This window comes from Calliphora vicina, chromosome 3, assembly GCF_958450345.1.
Source record: "Calliphora vicina chromosome 3, idCalVici1.1, whole genome shotgun sequence".
NCBI lineage: Eukaryota > Metazoa > Arthropoda > Insecta > Diptera > Calliphoridae > Calliphora > Calliphora vicina.
This window is the reverse complement of record NC_088782.1, coordinates 68,757,297-68,780,473: the sequence shown is the minus strand read 5'-3', so window position 1 is coordinate 68,780,473 and position 23,177 is coordinate 68,757,297. Positions and strand designations below refer to the sequence as shown.

At 32.8% G+C, this 23,177-nt stretch overlaps 2 protein-coding genes across 2 annotated transcripts; both read left to right on the top strand.

The window, feature by feature from the left end:
• The first annotated feature begins 7,419 nt into the window (after positions 1-7,419).
• On the top strand, positions 7,420-16,755 carry LOC135956066 (odorant receptor 63a-like). The gene is made up of 9 exons (XM_065506553.1): positions 7,420-7,556; positions 7,619-7,718; positions 7,779-7,917; positions 7,989-8,180; positions 8,272-8,376; positions 14,985-15,150; positions 16,206-16,413; positions 16,475-16,630; positions 16,696-16,755. The coding sequence occupies exons 1-9, from the start codon at positions 7,420-7,422 to the stop codon at positions 16,753-16,755; spliced, it is 1,263 nt and encodes a 420-aa protein (XP_065362625.1).
• A 3,226-nt stretch (positions 16,756-19,981) lies between these two features.
• On the top strand, positions 19,982-21,886 carry Cyp40 (Cyclophilin 40). The gene is made up of 5 exons (XM_065503372.1): positions 19,982-20,131; positions 20,323-20,567; positions 20,629-20,820; positions 20,882-21,010; positions 21,080-21,886. The coding sequence occupies exons 1-5, from the start codon at positions 20,053-20,055 to the stop codon at positions 21,575-21,577; spliced, it is 1,143 nt and encodes a 380-aa protein (XP_065359444.1). The 5' UTR covers positions 19,982-20,052; the 3' UTR covers positions 21,578-21,886.
• Positions 21,887-23,177: the final 1,291 nt, after the last annotated feature.

Genomic DNA, 23,177 nt, shown 5'->3' with positions numbered 1-23,177 from the left:
TGAAGATATAAGTGCAGACCTTCATCTATATATTTCAGTTGAGAACAAATCTAACAAATCGTACAATATATATTGTAAAGGTTTACGCTCCTGTGTGGTTTTCTATAAAAACTCTTCCCAGCTGTAAGGACGGCCCTCGACTTTTTGAACTAATCAAACTTAGCAGATATTTACCAACAACTTTGAAGGTTTGTCGGCCCAGTGATTCAAAGTAACAGTTATTCAGCACATCCTGAAAACTTATTAATTGTAATGTTAACATATCCCCAACAACTTATTCGTGAATTAGCTGTCCATCGATTCACATCGTCAAATAAATTACGGCTGTTTCAGATACCAACGATAAATTTTAATGCTACGTCATACTATGACCTTTTGAAATGGGATGAAAATATTATTGAATCAGCTATATTAAAATCTGAAGATGAAAAAAATCTTCTTCTGTTTATTGAAGAAGGAAAAAACGGAGGAATTGAGCTATTTCAGCCACTGTCATACTCAAGCGGTAAAGAGTGCAGTCAAAGTAGAGTAAAGCAACATCAACTTTGTGCAACAAAACAACAAGATTCATCAAAGCTCATATAGAACAGAGGTTCGCAAAAATAAATCCTCTCACCAATACTCTTACTCTCACCAACACATTCAATTCTTTATTTTATTCAGTGCACCTACAAACACACAAATACAAAAACTGAAAAAATAAAGAAAAAGTCATACACCAGTGCTCATGCGTATTCCTAGTTGTCTCGTTGAGTGGACAACGACTACTAAAATGTAAGAGCATAAGAATACGTGTGATTTTATTTTCCACAATTGTGGTATGGGCTGCGCATTACTGATCTACATAAATTAAACATTTATGACCAATAAAGTCCTATTTTGGGAGGATATATGTATTGGGGGCTACGTGAAATAATGGACCGATTTCATTCAATTTCAATAGGCTTCATCTTTGTTTTCCTACTTGTTGCTTTGGATCTACCTTCATTTTTTCATTATTGGCTATCTCGTGAACTATTGGAGAAATTTCACATGGTTGGAGCTGATTTAGAGTACATAGCCCCTCAAATTTGGTCGCCTCGGGTCTCCATTTTTAATCCGAATGAACTGAAATTTTAAATATAAATAAAATTGGGAAGATCTACAAGAAGATCTCGCATAAAATATATGAAAAAACGTATAAATATGTCAAAGGGTATAAGGTTTGGGAAACTTCTCAGGAATAACTAAAGACTTTTTATATATGTATGTAAGTATTTGATATTGATGAAAACCTTTGGACATGAAGATTGACATTTTAGTTTTTTTTTCAGTATCTTTTTTCTTTATTGAATCTTTCTTTTTAGAAATTTACAAATAAGTATTCAAATCTTAACCTAAACTAAAACTAAAGTTGTTATTGCCTGGCGAGGGGCTTTGGATGATCCATTAGTTTTGAAATGTATTTTAGACTGGAGAGTTTGATCTCCTCGCGTATTACGGGGACATTGAGATCCCTATGGATATTACTATTGCGAATGTACCATGGGGCACCTGTTATTGTACTTAACAGTGCTGACTGCTTTCTTTGCAATTTTTCAACGTTAGATGAGGAGGCTGTTCCCCATAGCTGAATGCCGTATAGCCATATCGGTTTTATAATTGTTTTGTACAAAAGCACTTTGTATTCCAAGTCTAGAGCAGACCGTGGGCCAATTAACCAGTACAGTTGGACTGACTTTAATTTTATTTGCGTAACCTTGGCTTCAATATGGTGGGACCATGTTAAACGGCGATCAAGATGGATACCGGGATATCGACATGGCTCTGTTCTGGGATTTTGATATTATTTATCTGTATGGAAGGGCAACTTTCTCGTCTTAAAGTAAATGTAACGTGAATACATTTTGTTGCATTGACCTTAATTTTCCATTTGTCCAGCCATTTTTCCAAATCGCCGATGTGAGACTGGAGTTGTTCAGAAGCTATTACGGGATTTTCATGTGAACTTAAAAAAGCGGTATCATCCGCAAATGTAGATGTGTGAGTCAGTGCGCTCGTGGGCATATCTGCAGTATATAAAATATATAGGAACGGCCCTAGAATACTTCCCTGTGGTACACCAGCGGATATTTTTCGACGTGTTGAGATCACATCCTTTGATCTGATTTGGAAAGATCTTTCTTGTATGTAATTTTTAAGCAGTTTATGTACGTTCGCAGGTAGTAATCTAGTAATTTTGTGTATTAGTCCATCGTGCCAGACTTTATCGAAGGCTTGAGATATGTCAATAAATAATGCGGAACAATACTGCTTGCTCTCGAATGTTTTCCGAATAAGTGTAGTTATCCGATGTACCTGTTCGATAGTACTATGTTTCCTTCTGAAACCAAATTGATGGTCAGGAATAATGCAATTTTCGTCAAGGTGCACTATAAGTCTCTCAAGTAACAACTTTTCAAAAAGTTTTGAGAATATTGACAATAGGCTAATGGGACGGTATGATGTCACTTGAGTGACATCTTTTCCCGGTTTCGGTATCATAACTATATCAGATATTTTCCATGAGGATGGGAAATATCCAATACGTAGTATTGAGTTAAATATGAACAAAATAATTCTCAGTGCTGAGTTGGGCAGATTACTTATCATCGTGGTAGTAATTTTATCTATACCAGGTGATTTTCCAGCCTTAAGACCTTTGACCGTCGTCCTCACGGCAGAGAACCGGAAATTTAGTGGGGCTGGCACCACATTATTTATGACATTATCTCTAATATATGAATTTGTATCATTTGGGGTAAATACATTCTCCAAGTGATTGGCAAATGCTTCGATTTTTTCTGAAGTATTTTTTGCCCATTCTCCGTTCTGAAGGCGTATGGGCGACTCATATACAATAGGGCATTGCATATTTTTCACAGCTTTCCAGAGGCTATATTCTGTGTTCTTAGTAGGGTCTAAGTTTCTAAGATAATTTCTCAGGTTAGATTCTTTATTAATCTTTAAGGCGACGTGAAGTCTTCTTTGGCACTGATTAAGTTTAGCCTTTACGTTCGGAGATCGCGATTGTTGCCATTGACGTCTGAGGGTTCTCTTTTAGTAAAATTAAATAATTTTATAAATTTTTGGGACGTCATTTATGCTAAAAACTAAAAAAATTGTAATATGATGATTTTCCACGAATAAAAATGTAAAATTTTAATTATTGTTAAATTTTAAATTGAGCAATTTAAAATTTGTCCCTATAATCTTTATTTTCAAATACCGAAATTCCTAAAACGGGGAAAATGTGTTCCAAAAACTTAGTTTTTTTAGAAAAGTGCCTACTGTGACGTTATTTTCTGTTTGATAGAAAAAATAACTTTGTATATATTTGTATAACATATTGGGTTATATAGGTTAGGTTCCATGGGCTGCTGCTGCTCCTCAAGCAGCTCACTTGGGTCCATTTAAATCTAATCCCATTGTGAATCCCGATGTGATACATCAGGGTATTTACAATACCTCCGTTGCCTCCAAATTATACCAGCCAGATTCCCGGATGAAGAAGTAGAATCGTCTAAGATTCAACCTCGATAGCTCGTCCAAGCATGATAGGAATGGAAATCCGAGGATGCGTTCCCTCAGGTTTGTAATAGCCGGACATTGGCAGAAAAGATGATACACATTATCTTCCTCTTCTTCATTATGACAGCTTCTACAGTAATCATTGTACCGTAGGCCTAATCTTCTAGCATGTGTCCCGCTTAAACAGTGTCCTATAATAAAGGAGACAATTAGCCTTATTTGCTCACGACGGTATTTTACAAGTAGATTCGTCCTGTTGGCATCATATACGGGCCAAGTCGACCTCGCTGTAGCACAGGAAGGTTCATTAGTCCACCTGTTTTGTGCAGTCTCATATAGTTTCTGCTGAACAGCCATCTTGCATTTAACAAAAGAAATACCAGTAAAAGGGTCGATCGCCTCCTCACTCATCATCGCACCCCTTTTGGCTTGTGTTATATAAATATGGAGCTTTTAGCAGATCGGTGCTTTCCGTTTTTAGAATGTTTTACTCAAACCTAATTTTTTATTAAAAAAATTCACCAAGTTTGGATAGGTCTGTTGTGCCGTATTTTTTGCGTGTAACTTTTTATAGGGACACTAACTATTAGCAAGTTTATTTTATTTGATTTAGAATTTAATCACCTACCGTTTTGTTTTTTCTTAATTTTGGCCACAATTATATATTTTGGCCACAATATATGTATTTCGACCCTCCCTCGGTCCACCATAGCTAAAAAAACATAAAAATATCGAGCAAAATTAAAAAAAATAAATCAATAAACCTAAATATCTCATCAACTAAAGAAGTGGCCACTTAAAATCAGTACGGATAAAAGCGAGCATAACTTTTAAATGAAACTACATATTTTAACATTTTATACATGAAATTAAAGGTAATTTATTAAGGTTTATGGTAATTTATTTAAATGTTCTGGCTTTTCTTTTTATACCTCCCATTAATAGCTGCACAACAATTCTTCACACTTCTACCGTTAATCCAGCATATTTATTCCACTTTCTTCTTATCAAAATCTGGTTATTTACTGTACCTGCACTGTTTTTCAATTTACTTTTAACGAGTTCCCAACATATCTCGATTGGACGAAGATTTGCTTAATTTGGTGGATTGATGTGTTTTGGTATAAAATCAATATTATTCTCATTATACAACTTGTCATTGAGTAATGACAACTTGGCCAAAACTTTTTATCATATGTGTGATGTCTTATAATCGACAGCAATCGCTTTTCCAAACTCTCTTTTTGTATATAATTCTGTAAAGCTTGACTCTTCAAACTGCAGCTGCGGATTAATATTTTTGCAAAATTAATATTTTTGTTCAATTTTACGTATTCATATTTAAAGGCCACACAACCTCGAGCTGCCAAGACGTAAAATTTTTGAACTGATATCTGCCGAAAATCAATTTTATCTCTAGCTTATTTTTCCATTGTGTCTACACTTTTTAAAACTAAACATAATGACTTGCAATTCATTGTAGAATAACGGTAGATTTGTTGTTAAAAACATATGTAAATCTTTTTTCCATTTTTATAACAGGGGGGCGTTGTTATGATTACTACTGTGCGTACCGATTTTAAGTGGCCACTTCTTTAATAGAGCTAACCTACACATGTAAGCGTATCCTTAGTATATCTTCTAACGGACTATTTATATTTTAAATTCCAGCTCATTCGGATTATAAATGGATTTTTTAAAAAAAATTTTCATCCGAGGTAACAAATTTTGAAGGGACACACACTGGACCCTATTAGTGCTAGGAAGCTGAACAAACCATGTAAAATTTCGTAACAATATCTCCAATACACTGGTGCATATTCCTATAAACTTTTTCCTGTATTTTTGTTATATCTTTGTTGTTCTCATCCAAAAGCTAAATTTAACTTTTTTGTTAAAAGTATTTTAGTAAAATTGTTTTATGCTAAATTCCCAATTTTTAATTTGATAAATTCACTGAAATTTATTGTTGGGGGATAAGCTAGTTCCTATGCGCATTTCACTGGTTGCTTAGGCCAGATCATCAGGAAACCTTTTCCCAAAAGGCTTTAGAAAAACTAAAGATATTATCAAATGTTATTGGTGCTATTTTAAGTGGAAGATTCGTATAAACGCAGACGTGAAATTTGTTTTTAAAAATGTTACCAAAAATAAAATATCAATTTTAGTTTTTTTTTCATCTCAATTTACTGCAACTTTTTCTATTTGAATCAATAAATTGCATCACTTTAAAATTGCATCAAATTAAATTTGTTCACGACCAAGGATGTTCCAATAGAGAAATTGGACGTAAAATCGATCGTTCGGAAAGTGTGGTGCGAAATTTCTTGAAGAAAGGTCAAAATTATGGTGTTCGTAAACCTACAAAGGGAAATACAAAACTAACAAGAAGTCAACTTAATCTAATAAAACAAGAAGCAACCCGCAACAAATTGAATTCCACACAAATAAAGAATAAATTGAATCTTCCAGTGAATTCCAAACACGTTGCACACATTTTACGAAACGATGAAAACATAAAATGGAAAAAGCCGAAATGTAAACCAATGCTAAAAAAGCAACATAAAGAAAATCGTCTAAATTTCGCAAGAAAATATATGAAATGGACAGATGAGTGGAAAAAAGTAATTTTCTCTGACGAAAAAAAAATTAATTTAGACTTTCCTGACTCATACTCATGCTATTGGAACGATTTGAGATCAAACGATGTTCGGATGTCAAAACGTAATTTTGGTGGTGGCAGTGTTATGGTTTGGGCAGCGTTTTCTGCAATTGGCAAGTCGAAAATATGTTTTGTTCCGACAAAAATGAATAGTGCGATTTATAACGAACTGTTGGAAGATGCTTTTCTCTAATTTGTGGATGAAAAAATGGATGAAGATTGCATATTCCAACAAGATAATGCTGCAATCCATGTTTCTTAGTAATCGAAATCTTGGTTTAATGAACATAGCATTCCTCTGTTGGACTGGCCGGCTTGTAGTCTGGACTTAAACCTAATGGAGAACTTGTGGGGGGGGGATACATGGCCCGTAAAGTTTATGAAAATAATGCCCAGAATGAAAGCATAATGACTGTGACAGAGCTGAAACTAAGAATTAAACAAGTCTGGGAGGAAATTGATTCCGATAAAAAAATTAGTGGAATCAATGCCAGACCGTATTTTTGATACAATCCATAACAAAGGATCATCCACACATTATTAATAATGCTACAGTGGCCCATAAATTAAAGCGCGTTTATAGGAAAATACCCTTAAAAATGGCTGTTAATCTCGAAAATTAAGTAAAAAAAATAAATAAAGTACAAATGATTTTTTTTGTAAACAATATTCTAAGTGAAGTCTTAAATAATTTAATAAACAAATTTGTAGCCCCCTAAATATGTTCTTGTTTAATTTTTAAAGTTTTTGTTTAAAAAAAAGTAGTTTGCGTTTATAGGACTGGTGCATAGTGTAGTTTCCGAGATACCGAATTATTTCCAACAAAAAAAAAACTTTTCTAAACCACTGTGTGTAATAGACTTTGAAATTTAAAAATTTGATTTTATGTTTGAGTCACGATAGTCTTGCGCAGAATGAGCCATCATAACTTCCATACATATGTATGCCAATAATACCGCCAAAATGTACAATATATTAAAATTTAGGTTTGTAATTAGAGTGCAAAGAAAATTGTGAGAAATTGCCAGTATTTATTGACACTTTAAGGAATTAAAAATATTCACTTAGTGGCACTTATAACCACTAATTAAACAATATTTTAAGTTGTTAAAATTGCCTATAAAAGGTAAGCTGTTTGTTCTTTACTCATTAGTAACATTTTCAAGGCGTACGAAATAATTTGTGCAAAATTAAAAAGTTTTAACACAATGTCTCAAATGTTAAAAGACATTTTGAAATCGCAAGAAATTGTGAATAATAAAATTTTGAGTACTTTTTATAAAATCTCATTTATGACAGGAGTGAATGTTAAATATAAGACAGGATTTAAAGATCCAGTTAAATTGTAAGCCAATGACAAAGTACATATTACTTTGAATTTATTAAACTCCAGATATTTTCTTATAGAGTTAATGCTTTTTTGGTATCAGTGTCGTTGGTGGGTCTATGCGCCCAATACTGTTTAGTGTGGCATAATCGCAAAGAACCATTTGTGGAATCGGCTGATGTGAGTTTTTAATACAATTGTAGTGGTTGTGTAAAAAATTAATTAAAAGTCTTTTGTTAGGCAATTTGCACAGCCAATCAAGCTTGGATTTCGATATTTAAATTAATTTATTTCATATTTGTGCAACATGAATTCTACGATCTCTTACATACTGCCACCGATGGCACTTTGCTCTCTGAATTGGGAGTATTTGATTTGGGTAAGCATTGTGTTATCAATTAGATTTAGATTAACTATAAATATCTACCTACATATACCTATTTTTACCAGCTATAAATTGCAAACAAAAACTTCTACAAGAAATTAAAGAGATTTTGGCCGATTCTTGGTTGCACATTAAACATCAATTGAATTTCTTTACTTTCTCCTGCATGATGGCCTGTGGATTTTATATGTTCTCCTGTATATTCGCCAATTATTATTACACCCATATACAACCACAAAATTTCACCTTGCAATTACGTAGGTTTTGTAAATTACTTACCTTATTTGTCATTTGATGTGCTCACAAATATTCGTATTCGTATTTAAATTTACAATTTTCTCATTGCAGCCATGCCTGCATTATTTCCCATGTGGCATGATTATGGTATGACATTACCGTACTATCCCATACAATATACAATTGCTGGTATTGAGAATTATATATGCGGAATGTGTAAGTAGAGAAATGTTAAGCGAATCATTATTACTTAATTTGTTTTTATAAGTTTATTTTTTATACGAAAGCCATTTAAAAATACCAGGGATGTGCGATTAATTGATTAATCTAATATCCTGATTAATCAAATCGAGCCATGTCCCGTTACACAGTGGTTTAGAAACTTTTTTTTGGAAATAATTCGGTATCTTGAGAACTATTGGAGATATTGTTACGAAATTTCGAGTTGATTTACGTTTGTTGAGCTTCCTAGCGCAAATGGGGGCCAGTACGTAGCCCCTCAAAGTTGGTTACCTCGGGTCTCAAATTTTATAACCTACACTTGTAAGCGTATTTCTCTAGGACTATTTATATTCAAAATTTCAGCTCATTCAGATTATAAATGTATTTTTGGCGATTTTTTTAAAAAATTTGAGACCCGAGGTGACCAAATTTGAGGAGACACGTACTGGCCCCCATTAGCGGTAGAAAGTTGAACGAATGTAGATCAACTCGAAAACACTTCAGCTCTAACCAGGTGAAATTTCGTAACAATATATCCAATAGTTCCCGAGATACCGAATTATTTCCAAAAAAAAAGTTTCTAAACCACTGTGCGTTATGAATTTATAACAAAAACACTTTTAATTTTAGCTTATGTGCACTTTGAAAATATTTTTTTTTGTAACAGGGGCTTGTTAGGTTCCATGGGCTGCTGCTCCTCAAGCAGCTCACTTGGGTCCATTCAAATCTGATCCCATTGTGATACCCAAGGGGTAAACAGCAGTGTATTTACAATACCTCCGTTGCCCCCAAATTAAACCAGCCAGATTCCCGGATGAAGAAGTAGATTCGTCAAAGATTCATCCTATATCCTATCAAAGCATGATAGGAATGGAAATCCGAGGATTGAGGGAACGCATCCTCGGTTTGTAAGAGCCGGGCATTCATTATGACAGCTTCTACAGTAATCATCTTCTAGCATGTGTCCCGATTAAAAAGTGTCCTTTAATGAAGGAGACAATTAGCCTTATTTGCTCACGACGGTATTCTATAAGTAGATTCGTCCTGTTGGCATCATATACCGGCCAAGTCGACCTCGCTGTAGCACAGGAGGACCACCTGTTTTGTGCAGTCTCATATAGTTTCAGCTGAACAGCCATCTTGCATTTAACAAGGGAAATACCATCATCACTCATCATCGCACCCCTTTTGGCCAAATCATCTGCTAAACAAATACCCTGATTTCCATCGTGTCCAGGGACCCGTATAAGCGTTATCCTAGAATGTCTCGCTATCTCATTTAGGGATACCCGGCATTCCTCGGTTAACCTAGATGTCGTGAAGTCACCCGCTATTCCGTTAACGGCCTTGCTGTCAGTAAATATACATACATTTATCACCAGATATTCGATAATACCTCAGCCAGTTGGATGCACGTTTAATGGCAATAATTTCCGCCTGAAGAGCAGTACAGAAGTTAGGTAGCCCAAAGTAGGATTTTATCCCAAAGTTTTCAATATAGAACTTACTATTCTTATATACGTCGTTGCAAAGGTCTTTGAAATATCTATCATTAGATATCCATATTGTCTATATTAATGACTAAGTAATCCAGATATAGGTCAAAAATAGATCAAAAATCGAGATTGTCCTGATTTTCTCGATTTTAAATAGCAGCCGAGCCGTAAGAATCCCGGAGATATTGATGTATGAATCGTGTATGTAAGTTATTTGAGGGCTTTGTAATGTTGATTTCAACAGACAGACAGACGGACATGGCTTACTCGACTCCGCTATCTATAAGGATCCAGAATATATATACTTTATATGGTCGGAAAATTATATTGTGGATATTACAAACGGAATAACAAACTTATAACGAAGGTGCAGGGTATACAAACTGAAAAATATATTGGTTTTAAAAGTTATAATATAATATTTAGACTTGAGCTTAATAATTAATTTTAATGACCGCTCATTTTAGTTCATAGTTCAAAAATGAACAAGGTAGCTCTTCTACTTCAATCGCTCTTTTTGATTTCTGAACTATATACATTAGAGTGACAATCAGTTGTATGGAAACAAATTTTTGTTAAAATTTTGAAGAGTGCCGGGTGGAATATTGTGACACTAAAAGTTAGTTTCCTCAAGTTTCATTAAAATCGGCCCAAAAATATATAACACTAGCTGAACCCGGTCCGCGTTGCTGGCCTTTAGAAAACATCTCTTTTATATTGCATATCGATCTCGATTTTAATATACAGTGTCGGACAAAGTCGGTGAATCAATCTTCAATGTTAATACATGTAGTCGCATTTCGGCTGGTTCTAATGAATTCAAAAATTCAGTATGGAAATATCTTATTCATGACCCTATAAGCAAACCAAATTGTTTATTACAGACAGAAAATTAAAATCTGACTTTACACTGTTACCTAATAGGCTTTTCTGAAGACACCGTGAAAATATCATCAAAATAGGTCCAGCCATTTTTGAGTCCATACGGAACATATGTATATACACACATCCATTTTTATGAAATATAGGGCATTAGCGGTATAATGTAAAAATTAGATTTTTACACACCCCTCCGCCCACAGACCGAATATCAAAAATCTGACTATACAGTGTTACCTGCTGGGATATTCTGAAGATTCCCTGAAAATTTCATCAAAATCGGTGGAGCCGTTTTTTATATATATAGATGGCATTAGCGGTATAATGTAAAAATTTGATAATGCCACGCCCCTCCGCCCACAGACCGAAAATCAAAAATCTGACCTTACAGTGTTACCCGCTAGACTATTCTGAAGATTCCCTGAAAATTTCATCAAAATCGGTCCAGCCGTTTTTGAGTTCATTCGGAACATACATACATACATACATACCCACATACAAACATCCATTTTTATATATATAGATTTCGCTATCTTTTCATTAGAAATTCCAAATATTGAAAAATTTGACCTATAACCTTCACGATTTAAAGGTTAACGTTTTCCGATTTTAGTTAAACTTTCAGAACTTATTTTAAATTACCAGGTCTATAATATTATGAATAGGTTTTACTTAAAATTTATAACAGTAAATAAATTGGGCTCATCCCCAAAAATATGGACAAAAAATTAGTTTTTCTTGAAAATCGAAAAATTTTAATCGCAGGTACGGAAAAACTGTTAGAGGTATTGACATCATTTTTCATATTTTTATTCCCTATTATGATCTCAATAAATCCCAATGTGATGATCAAAAAATTCTGAAATTTGTTTAACAACATTTTTGAAAATGGAGATTCGAAACGGCCTTAAAAAAAATATTTGTTTTGGCCATACCTGCGAATAGGTTAACGGTATCCTACGAAGACAAAAACTCATACACAAGTAAATAAAATACGGATATATTTTAAATAAAAATTAGCTTTTATTTTAATTTTTCTCGAAATATGTTAATTTTTTCAAGTGCCTGAAACACGTTAATGGTCTGGCGAATTTGTAATAACTTTAACATTTTTTAACCAAAATTACAACGATAATTACGTACACATTTCGATTATTTTGTATTCAATAGCAAAAGTATTTATTTAGTAGCTACATTTTTACAAAAACTGAAAAATTCGATTTTTTCCGAATTTTGGTGATAATACAGTTTTTGGGTCATTTTGACCTAAAGGTGATAAAGGGTTAATTTCCAAAAATTTTTTTTAATGTAATATTCATTAATATAAATAAATCTATACATTTCTAGAAATCAATGCAGAAATTTAACGAGTTTCACCTATTTATTCCATACAAATAGTAAAACTTTGCATATATCTGAACTTTGACCTCGATGCGCGTCCAGAAATCGTTGTCCGATTTGGCTCAAATTTTCAGCACTTAACTTTTAGGCCTAGTGTCTTAATATTCCACCCGGCACTCTTTGAAATCTAAAAATAAATCGGCTGTCACTCTAATGTACATATTTAAAAAAGAACAAGGAACGAGTGAACTAAAACAACAGATATGATACTAGACCTAAATTGCTCCTTGGGTTTTTAATTTGCTGTCAGTTGCCGTATAATTCTGAGATTCTATCCATTATGACTCTTATTTTTTCGGCATTATGTCAGAATTTGTATAAAAAGAAACGGGGAAAAAACGAAAACAGGCATTAAGTTAAGAGCGTATATATGAACAAGTTCATAGTTCAATACTGAACTAAGTGAGTATACGATTTGAACTAGTTCATTTAGTTCAAATAATGGAATCGTTCAATTGAACTAGTTTGTTCATGAACTACCCAAGTCTAACAATAATACTGAAACATTATTTTAATATACCTAAGAAAGATTGTATGTAAAGAATGTATGTACTTCTTGTGAAAGTGTCAAGAGCCTGAGTAGTGAATCGAAAATTATAATGCAGTCAACAAAAGCATATTGTTACGTTTTAACCTTTTCAAAACGTTGATTTATTTCCTTTAAATAAACTAGATACTTTTGATTGCAAATAAAAACCGTTTAGTAGTTTGAAAATTGTAACAACTCTTTATTTATTCAAATGTACAACAACAACAGAATTAAATAGTCACTCAATGTTCTTTTATACACGTTTATAAATTCGCAGAAATACAGACACAATTTATAATGTACACGAATTCACTTGAAAAATGTAACACACTCAGTTGATGTTTATTCGAAAAGCGTCTCTGATAAACTGACTAACGACTGCAACCTCTGCCACTATTTATAACACTGCCATCTGCACTCTAGATTTCTCTTTAACTGTCTAGAGGTTTCTAATACATACGCCATCTGTGGTGTACTTCTACAATGTTCTTTAACTGAATATTCGAATTCGAATATACGGTCGCAGCAAACAGCGAAACAACTTACGATCAATGGTCAACTGAAAGCTTTTATTCAGTGTCAATAATGCCCACAGATATGTTAAAGTTTTGGCACTGCTTTTTGAAAGCATTCTGCTACTTTTAAAACAGCCGTTAAAATCGTTACATTTGAATTCAAGTACAATTTCGTAACAATATGAAATGCAAATAATGTATGTATAAAGAGAAGTCAAAGGAACATGTTTAGCAAACCAGGAGAAGGCCTTTCCATAAGCGCCATAAAATTGTTGTTATTCTGCTGATATGAGAAAGAATTTGAATTCATTTTATGCATTCGAACAAAAAGTTTGTGTCTTTATACTAAATTTTATTGCTCTAACTTAATTTAAACAAGAAATATGTAAATAATAAAAACCTTCTCCTGTACAATTTTGTTTTTGTCTTTTGAGCTTTTTTTGCGAGAATGGCTCGATATAATAATATTCAATATCAGCTTTAACCCTTTGACGACGAATGGGACACATATGTCCCATTTGCTTTTTTCGTCATTACAGCCACAATTTTCATTGAATTTTGCTCTAAGCGGTGTTGTTCGATGAAAAACAAATGTGTTCTTTGGTGTTAATGTTAATACTAAGGTTATGTTGCTTAAGTTTGGCTTAACCTTCGCTTTACCAATACCCACCCGGGTGACCACTCGGTTTTTGTTAGCTTAATAATTTTTTTCGTTTTGTTTCGATTTAAATAAAATTTAGACTAAATGAACAAATTTTAGAGTTCTATATAATTTAATAAAAACATTTTAAAATTTTTATAAGGTTTTTTATATTTTTTAAAATTTTGTTCATCGGATATATGTATAGAAGTGCAGTATCACCCGGGTGGGTATTGGTAAACCACGTACATAAAAAACCTTTGGTAAAGCGAAGGTTAAGGGATTCTCAAAGTCAGAAATTCGTATATTTTTTTGGACAATTTTAGTTTTCTTATATCTCGAGTTCTAATAGATACTGTTGGATAAACTTTTAGTATTAGATGTACCAATGCCTTACGTAAATTTATTGACCAACGCATTTTGAATCGGTTCTATACTTTTCCCGTGGGGACTGAAAATATGATGGGACATATGTGTCCTATTCGTCGTCAAAGGTAAAAATAAAGGAGCTTTTTCTTTAAAATTTTTTTATTTTATTTAATATTTTATAATTGATAAACAATGAAATAACAAACAATTCAGTTAAAAACATTAAAAAACACAAAATATTAATTTAAAATTATGAGATCCTGTATATGGCTCATGAAATCTAAATCAAAATCGAACTTATTTGTGATAAAATTCAAAACAATTTCGGTTCCAGTAAAGCACTTTTGTTTTTTACATGCGAAACAAATTGCATTTGTTCGACTATCAATTCAGTTTTTTGTCCTGACTCCTCCATTCTATCTTGTCCAGCTACAGCCATCAAAAAACAGAATATTGATTGTATTATTGGAAATGTTTTAATAGATTTTTTTTGTTCAATTTTTTTTAAAAAAAAAAAAACCCAACATAGGATTGGCATTTGAAATTGAATAAAACTCATAAAATGTAAAAAATATGAACCACTAACTTTTATAAAAAATTCAATTTTAATTTCAAAACGGGTCAAATTTGACACGAAGACCATATGTAGGTTAATGTAATTTTGAATATGTTCTCATAAATCTTGTATAATTTACATAATTCAGACGAAGTGCTGGAGTTTCTACATCAAGTTTACCAAATAAATACTAATATTTTATTAATTTATTTTACAGGTGCTGTATGCTTCGATGGTATTTTCATAATAATTGTAGTCCATTGTTCTGCACTGTTTGAAGTCCTGCATAAACTTTTAGAATATGCAACGGATGAGGATATTCCGCAACCAGAACGAGTTAAATATTTGATCTGCTGTGTGCGTTTGCATGAACAAATTTACGGGTAGAGTAGAGTTGTAAAATTATTGAGTACCCGGTACTTAATGCCGTCTATTTATCCCGCGACTGTAACTTAACCCCCATTATCACAGTGTATAGTTATGTTTTAACTTAAAGTTATGTTGACAGTTTTAATACAAAAATTATTTTGATAGAAATCGGCTAAATGTTTTTGAAATTGTCAAAAAATCGGAAAAAATTTTCGATTTTTGAGATAAAACTAACAATCCAATTAATTTTTAAATATAAATTTATCATCAACTAGATGACCGCCCCGGCTTCGCCCGGTAGCATTTACTAATGTTAGTTCTTTAAGTTTCTCCAACCCACATCTGTTCTTATTTATTTGCAAATAAAATATCTAAATTTGCACTGTATACTTTAGGGAGCTTTTTTTATTACAGTTGACTGGACTCACAAAAAAAAGAATTTCCGAGTTTTACCCGGAATTTTTGAATTTTTTTCTTTACAAACCATCTCCTGAAAATTTCGAATCGAATAAAAAAAAAATCAGCCAAAACGCTCCAGCCGTTCTATAATCAATAATAATAGAGTATTCTTGGCAATTGTTCAGTAGTTACGTCCGCTTTCATTTAAGGTGACTAGGGTATGTTTTCCATTTAACGCGATTTTTAGGTCTCAATTTCTTTTTTGTTATGTGACTGATGTATTGTTTTACTCGAAATAAAAAATTATTGGCCCCACAAAAGCATTCCGTTCTAAATTAGAACCTCGTTTTACGCGAATTTGATTTACACGCTATTTTTAGGGCCCAACAAACCGCTTAAATGGAGGCCTACCTGTATAGATAGAAGATTTGAGGGCTAAAATCGGCAAAATGAACTTCGCTAATTTTACAATTAAAAATCGCTAAAATTCCGATAAATCGGCGAATTTGGCAACAGTGCAGACTGTATAACATAAAGTTAACATATAACCAGACATCTTATTAATGGGGACAAGGAAAACAAATTAATGTTTTCCAGCGAAATATTCCTGTGGTGAATGTTTTCTAATTTATGGTTTTCTATTTCTTCTAACTTATTTAAATGAAAAAAGATACTATTCAAAAATCAACGACATGTATCGTAATCCCAGTTTGGCCCAGTGTTTTTTGAGCATGTTGGTTCTATGTGTGGTCATGTTTATGGCCAATGTTGGCCTGGAAGAGGATATAACACTATTTTTAAAAATGTTGTGTTTCTTGGGTGCCGCTGGCTTTCAAATTGTTATTTACTGCTATAATGGTCAGAAAATTATAACGCAGGTTTGTGGCTTTGTTTATTAAAAGGTGAATCTTTAGATAACATTTCAATATTTTCCAACAGAGTGAGAAAACTCCTTCGCTTTGGTATACCAACACCTGGTATAATGAATCTAAACAATTTAAATACATTATAAATATGATGATTTTGAAGACCAATCGTACTTTATATTTACAAGTGTCGGGTTTTACCACCATGTCTCATATGACTTTGCTATCGGTATATTTCTGTGAAATTATATATTTAGATTTAAATAATTTTCTAATATCGTTTGTATATTTCAGATTGTTCAGACAAGTGGTTCTTATTTCTTGCTATTGAAAAACCTTAGTGGCATGGATTAAAGAGATAGATATACATAGTTTTTTCAAATTAAATTATTATATTCATACATATTATAAAAAGTTTGTTGTTGTCACGCATTTTTAATCACCGCTTTAATTATTAAAAAAATAAAATAAAAGAATAAAGCACCCGGAAAAATAAGATTTGTTGCATAATTACTTCTTTATTGAAATTAGTTATTCATCTTTTAAACACGGTTTTCAATTTAAATGGAAATATATTTAAAATTGTAAAATTCTAACTTGATTTAAATATACCAAATAGTTGGCAGTGCATAACACCGAACGCACCATTACCTACATATATGGACTGCATTACCTACATTATTGCCAATCGGTGATGATAACTTGTTCCATTTAAGCTTGCTAAAATTCTAATTTTAAAATAATCGCTAATATTTTTTATTTATAATTTTTAAAGGAAATAACTCAATCGATTTCATTATAGTGATGAAATAGCATTTTTCCACAGGGTATCACAATATACTACTTCCAAATTTTGTACACAATTCAAAATTCATATTCGGAGAATGAAAATATCTCTAAATACTTAACTTTAAGCATAAATTGGATTATATCTTGAGCAACAATTGAGAAACTACAAATACATTATTGGGCATATCTTTATAATTTATTGTGCGATTTTCATAAACTTAGTTACCAATGATATTCAGTTAAATCTTGATTAAATACTAATTAAACAATAAGTGAAAAACACAAATTATAGTTTAAGCTAGAATGCAGAGAATGTAGATTATCTTTATATTACTTTAGTTAACGTTTAATAATTTTATGTAAAAATGTTGGCTGAATATTAAATGACATACAAATCAGCCAATTAATTGTGTTGTCTTAAATTTAAACTTTACTTTAAAACTAAGAAGAATTGGCAAGATAGGTGTTGTAATTAATTTATTTCCAACATTGGCCAAACAATATACAAGGTGGCGCAAAAGTAAACTTCCGATGTTTTTTGGCAGTAATTAAAAAAAATTAAAAACTTTGATTCTTCTTGTGGATTATTTTTATTTGGTCTTTTAGTTTTTTTTACATCAAGTCGAGAATATGATGTCGCCACAGTTGATTGTCATTTGAGCTCTTTTTTATTGCATTTTCCATCACTTTGGCCAAAACTTCCGGCGATAGGTCCTCATATTCTTGACGGATATTGTCTTTAAGAGCTGCAAGAGTCTGAGGCTTGTTGACATAATCCCGCGACTTCAAAAAGCCCCACAAAAAGAAGTCTGGAGCGGTCAAATCAGGCGATCATGCTGGCCAGTGCAAATCGCCAAAACGGGAGATTAGGCGCCCGGGAAATGCATCCTTCAGCATATCGGTTGTGGCACGTGCAGTGTGTGCCGTTGCACCTTCCTGTTGGAACCACATGTTTTCCAATCCCAATTCATCAAGTTGCGGCAAAAAGAACTCGTTGATCATTGCTCTGTAGCGCTCACCATTCACAGTAACCGTTTGGCCCGCGACGTCTTCGAAGAAAAAAGGTCCGATGACTGCTCCAGCGAAAACAGCACACCATACAGTGACTTTGGGTTACACGCGGATTTTCAGTGCCCCAGAAGCGTAAATTTTGCTTATTTACGTACCAGCTAAGATGGAAATGGGCCTCATCACTCATGATTATTTTTGATGAAAAATCATCTTCCTCTTGGTTGTGATCAATTGGTCAGCAATATTCCGCGTTCTGGAGCAGTGTAGCGTAACATTGTTTATTAACGTGTATTTCGCATGTGTTTACTACACAAATGTCAAAACAGAACTGACATTAGGGGCCAATCGTAAAATTTATAGCATTTTCTGATAGGAGCATTAGTTTTGCGCCACCTTGTATAAAAAGTGAGCCTATGTTCTTTAATTCTTTTTCTACAAGAGCCCAATACTTTTCCATAGGCCTAAGTTATGGACAGTGGATTTAACTCCCATGGTACAAAATTCACATTATTGTTTGAATACCACTCACAATCCGTTTTTCCATAGTGGCTTGATCAAATCGGGTCAGATATATGAAGGCACTCTGTGCTGCTTTAAGAAAGGTAAAAGCCGTGTTTGCAGACACTCCGTAATATACATTTCTGTGTTTATTAGTCATTGTTGATTCTTCCTTCTTGTCTTTGGATTAGGTCTGCTGAGTCCCTCCTTCTTAAAAGTTTTTTTTAAATATCTATTTTTGTACTTTTTTCGTGATTTTTACAAGGGGCACGTTTAGATCTTTATGTATATTCGCGTTTTTGATATACCAGGATGATGTCACAAATGATTGGCTTATTTTGCCACAACTATATTTTGCCACAAGTTTCTAATAGAAGTGTTCAGTGCTCTTCGAAAGAGTTGTTCGACTTCTTTTGCATTCCTGATCCAGGTTTTCTTTTAATGTCCAAGTGGATCCTTATACTGTTTAATGACTTTGGAAACATTATGACGATGAATCTTCAGATATTTGGTTATTTTTTTTAAATATTTGTTCACGTACTTTTATTCTTGATGATAATTTTTACCGAAATAACAGTTGAAAATTAATAATTTAAAAAAGATATCTGAAATATTTTTAATAGCTAACGAGATTATAAAAATTATAATTTGTCGGACCAAGGATAAGTTTTGGCTGGTTAATGTGTGTATAATTTTTTTTGACTCACAGAAATTTGTTTTTATAAAGACGTAAATCATACGATCTATTTTCATGCGATATAATGCACACTTCTAAAATTATTCACTACAATAAATTATTGAAATAAAGAAATGTTTTTCCTCATTTACTCAGTGTAAGGTATTATATGGTCGGGCTTGATCGACCATATAATACCACGTTTCACAACTTTTGAATTTCGGTTTCCATATTTTGCAAATATATTGTCGACAGCAGAAGCAAAATGCATTTGCTTACCTGAAATAATAAAAACATTTTATTATATGTCGTTTAGACATAGTCCTTTTACTCTAAACGAGTCGTTTTCATTAAAAATATGCTTATCTGAATATATTTAATTCAGCAATTTAAGTGCCTCCAGCGCTCTGCTACGGTTTATTGTTATACTCGGTTTGTTATGCTCATAAACAGTTGTCATCACTGCAATCAGTTGTCATTATGCTGCCGCCGTCATCATATTAGCTATTCGGCGTTGAAAATTTTATGTCAACTTTGATATCTGCAATTTTGTTTTGATTATTCGCATTCGTTCTCAATGTAGAAGTATTTTTTTTTGGTTTAATTGGCAAAAAATTATCAAAAACTGTTTTGTTCTACAATTAGTAAAATATATTTTGTAAACCTTTAATGAAAAAATGAACAAAGAATTATTGCAACCCGTGAATCCAACGAATCCGTTAGTTTTCTTCGATATTAACATTGGCCAGGAATTTGGTAACTATGGGTCTACTATGGACGACAACCGAACTAAAGATGAATTGTCAGTTTCCAAAATGTTATGGCTTCTATCATTTGCCAATTGGCAAATTTGTTGTTGCTCTCTGACTGACAACGCAACTGAAGTTGGTTTAAACTCTATAATCGACAGATTATATCTTTTTATTAATAATATTGATATATTTCAGCTGGACGTATTATTATTGAATTGCGTAAAGATGTAGTTCCTAAGACGGCTGAAAATTTTCGTGCATTATGTACCGGCGAAAAAGGTATAGGCACATTGGGTAAGCCATTGCATTACAAAGGTGTGCGATTCCATAAAGTCACTCGAGTATATGTGGCCCAGAGCGGTGATGTGGTAAACAATGATGGATCATGTGGCGAAAGTATATATGGTCCGATATTTGAAGATGAAAATTTTAAGTTAGAGGTCAGTCAGTCGTGTAAATAATTTAAAATCATAAAATCTTATAATTTTCTATTTATTTCAGCATTCTGATGAGGGCTGTGTTAGTATGGCAAACTATGGTCAACCCAACACAAATAACTCTCAATTTATAATATCATCGGTAGCGTGTGACAATCTTAATGGAACAAATGTGGTTGTGGGAAAAGTGCTTAGAGGTTTGGGTATTATTGGTGATATGGAACAGAATACTGGCGATGACGGCAAGCCCCTTGAGGTAAGTTCTGCATGAAGGATTTAAAAACTTTATAGGTATTTTATAATTGTGTATGCTTCAGGATATTGTTGTAGTTAATTGTGGTGAAATACAGCCAGGAGAAGATTGGGGTATAAATGATGCAGATGAAACTAAAGAGTGTCTGCCGCCATATCCACAAGATTGGGAAGATAAGTTAAAAGAATTTACGGTAATTAACCTAAATTTAATTTAACTTAATTTTATTTATACTATGATTGAATGTTGTTATCTCCTCCAGACTGATGAATTGATAGAAATATTGACCAAAATACGTAATGCTGGCAATCATTTTTTTACCCAGGAAAAATTCAATGAGGCTCGCCGCAAGTATCGCAAGGCCAATCGTTATTATAATCTTCTAAGGAAACGCTACGATTGGCAAGAACTGTCACATATTGAATGCTCCGATGATGATCTCAAGAAATTAGATCAATTCTCCGTGGTGAATAATGTTAACATGGCTGCTGTTGAATTGAAATTGAAAAACTACGCCAACGCCAAGTACTGTTGCTCGGAAGCTATACGTCTGGATAACAATTATAGCAAGGCGTATTTTAGACGCGGTCAGGCACAAATAGCCCTCAAAAACTATGAGGATGCCATAAACGATTTGAAAATGGCGCACGAATTTATACCCGACAACAAACATATTTTAAATGAACTCAATCGTGGCAAACAATTGATGGCTGAATACAATCGCAATCAAATGAAAAAGCTAAAAACTCTTTTTAACTAAATTGAAAAATAAAACACAAATCTCAGGGGTGTCAATCAAAATATCGGAGGGCTTAAAGTTTAACATGAACAATGTGTGTGCTTGTTTTGAAATACATAAGAAGCTGGTATTTTGTATGATTGCTAACGATAAGAATTAACTCTTAACTAGGAAGCTATTTTATTGCTATTTGTTTTAACTTCAAATTTTTATAATTGTTTTATTAATTGTTAAGATATAATTAAATGTTGTAAGTACCAGATGATCTATTAATGTTTTATAGGTGTATGAAATTATATTGTAATAAACGATTTAAAGATATTTTCAAAATTTCTTGTAAATTTTATTATTTAGTGTTTTATACCTATCTACAATTATATCGAGGCATTTTATAATACATAAAATGATAAAATTACATTACTGATTTAATTTCATTTTAGATGTTAATTTTTCTGTTATCTGAAAGTAATTTTTCAGATATATGATGTTTGATAAGAAATTTATTTGATTCAAATTTCTGAACAATCCATATATCCATATAAATATATAAATGTCTTTGTAAGTTTGTTTGTTAGTTTGTTGGATTGTTTGAGCATCACGCCTAAACGGCTGAACCGATTTTATTGAAATTTGGAACGTAGATCCTTACTTGGAAGCGTCAATAGGCTATATCTTTTTTAATACTTGGACCAGAAAGTGGTTTAAAGGGGAAACCCGGTAAAATTTGTACCTTTAGTTACTAAACAATCAAGAGTAAACGGCTGCATCGATTTGATTGAAATTTGGAACATAGATATTCCTTTACTTGGAAGCAATAATAGACTATATAGTTTTTCTTAACTTGGACCATAAAGCGACAAAAGTTAAGATATCTGCAGAACTTAAATTGTGACTATCTTCAAACTTTATACGAATCAATTTCGTATCACTGTTTGAAGTTTAACTAAAAATGGTACTGATCGGAACAGTGGGTGTGACACCTCCCATACAAAGTAAATAGTTATTTTCAAATATATGGTGAACTATAATTGTGGAAGTCTTGAAATTTAATCCGAATAGCACCCTTATCATTTTACATGGCTTGGCTGAAAATGGGCGGTTTTAAATTAGTGGGCGTGGCACCTATCATACAAAGTAAATAGTTATTTTCGAATATCTGGAGAACTGTAAATGTGAAAGGCTTCAACTTCATATGAGTTAAGTGGGCGTGGAACTTCCCATGCAAAGTATATAGTATTTTCGAATGTCTGTAGAACTATTATTGCGTCAGCCTTCAAACTTTATACGAATCAATTTCTTATCAGTACATGAAGATGGGAACAAGGGGTGTGGCACCCCTTCTTAATTTCTGGCATAACAGGACACTGGCATCAACGTAATTTACACAAATTTTAAAAACTCTTACAATTAGATTCACTTGATATTCGAATATTTATATATTTTATCTACAATGGTAACAAAATAACTCATTTGAAGCATTACTTTAACTATTATAATTCTCCAGATATTCTTATTACTGTACGGAGCTTAGGTGAAAAAATAAAGAAGAATTGGATTAGTGGGCGTGATACCTACCATACAAAGTAAATAGTATTTCGAATATCTGGAGAACTATAACTAT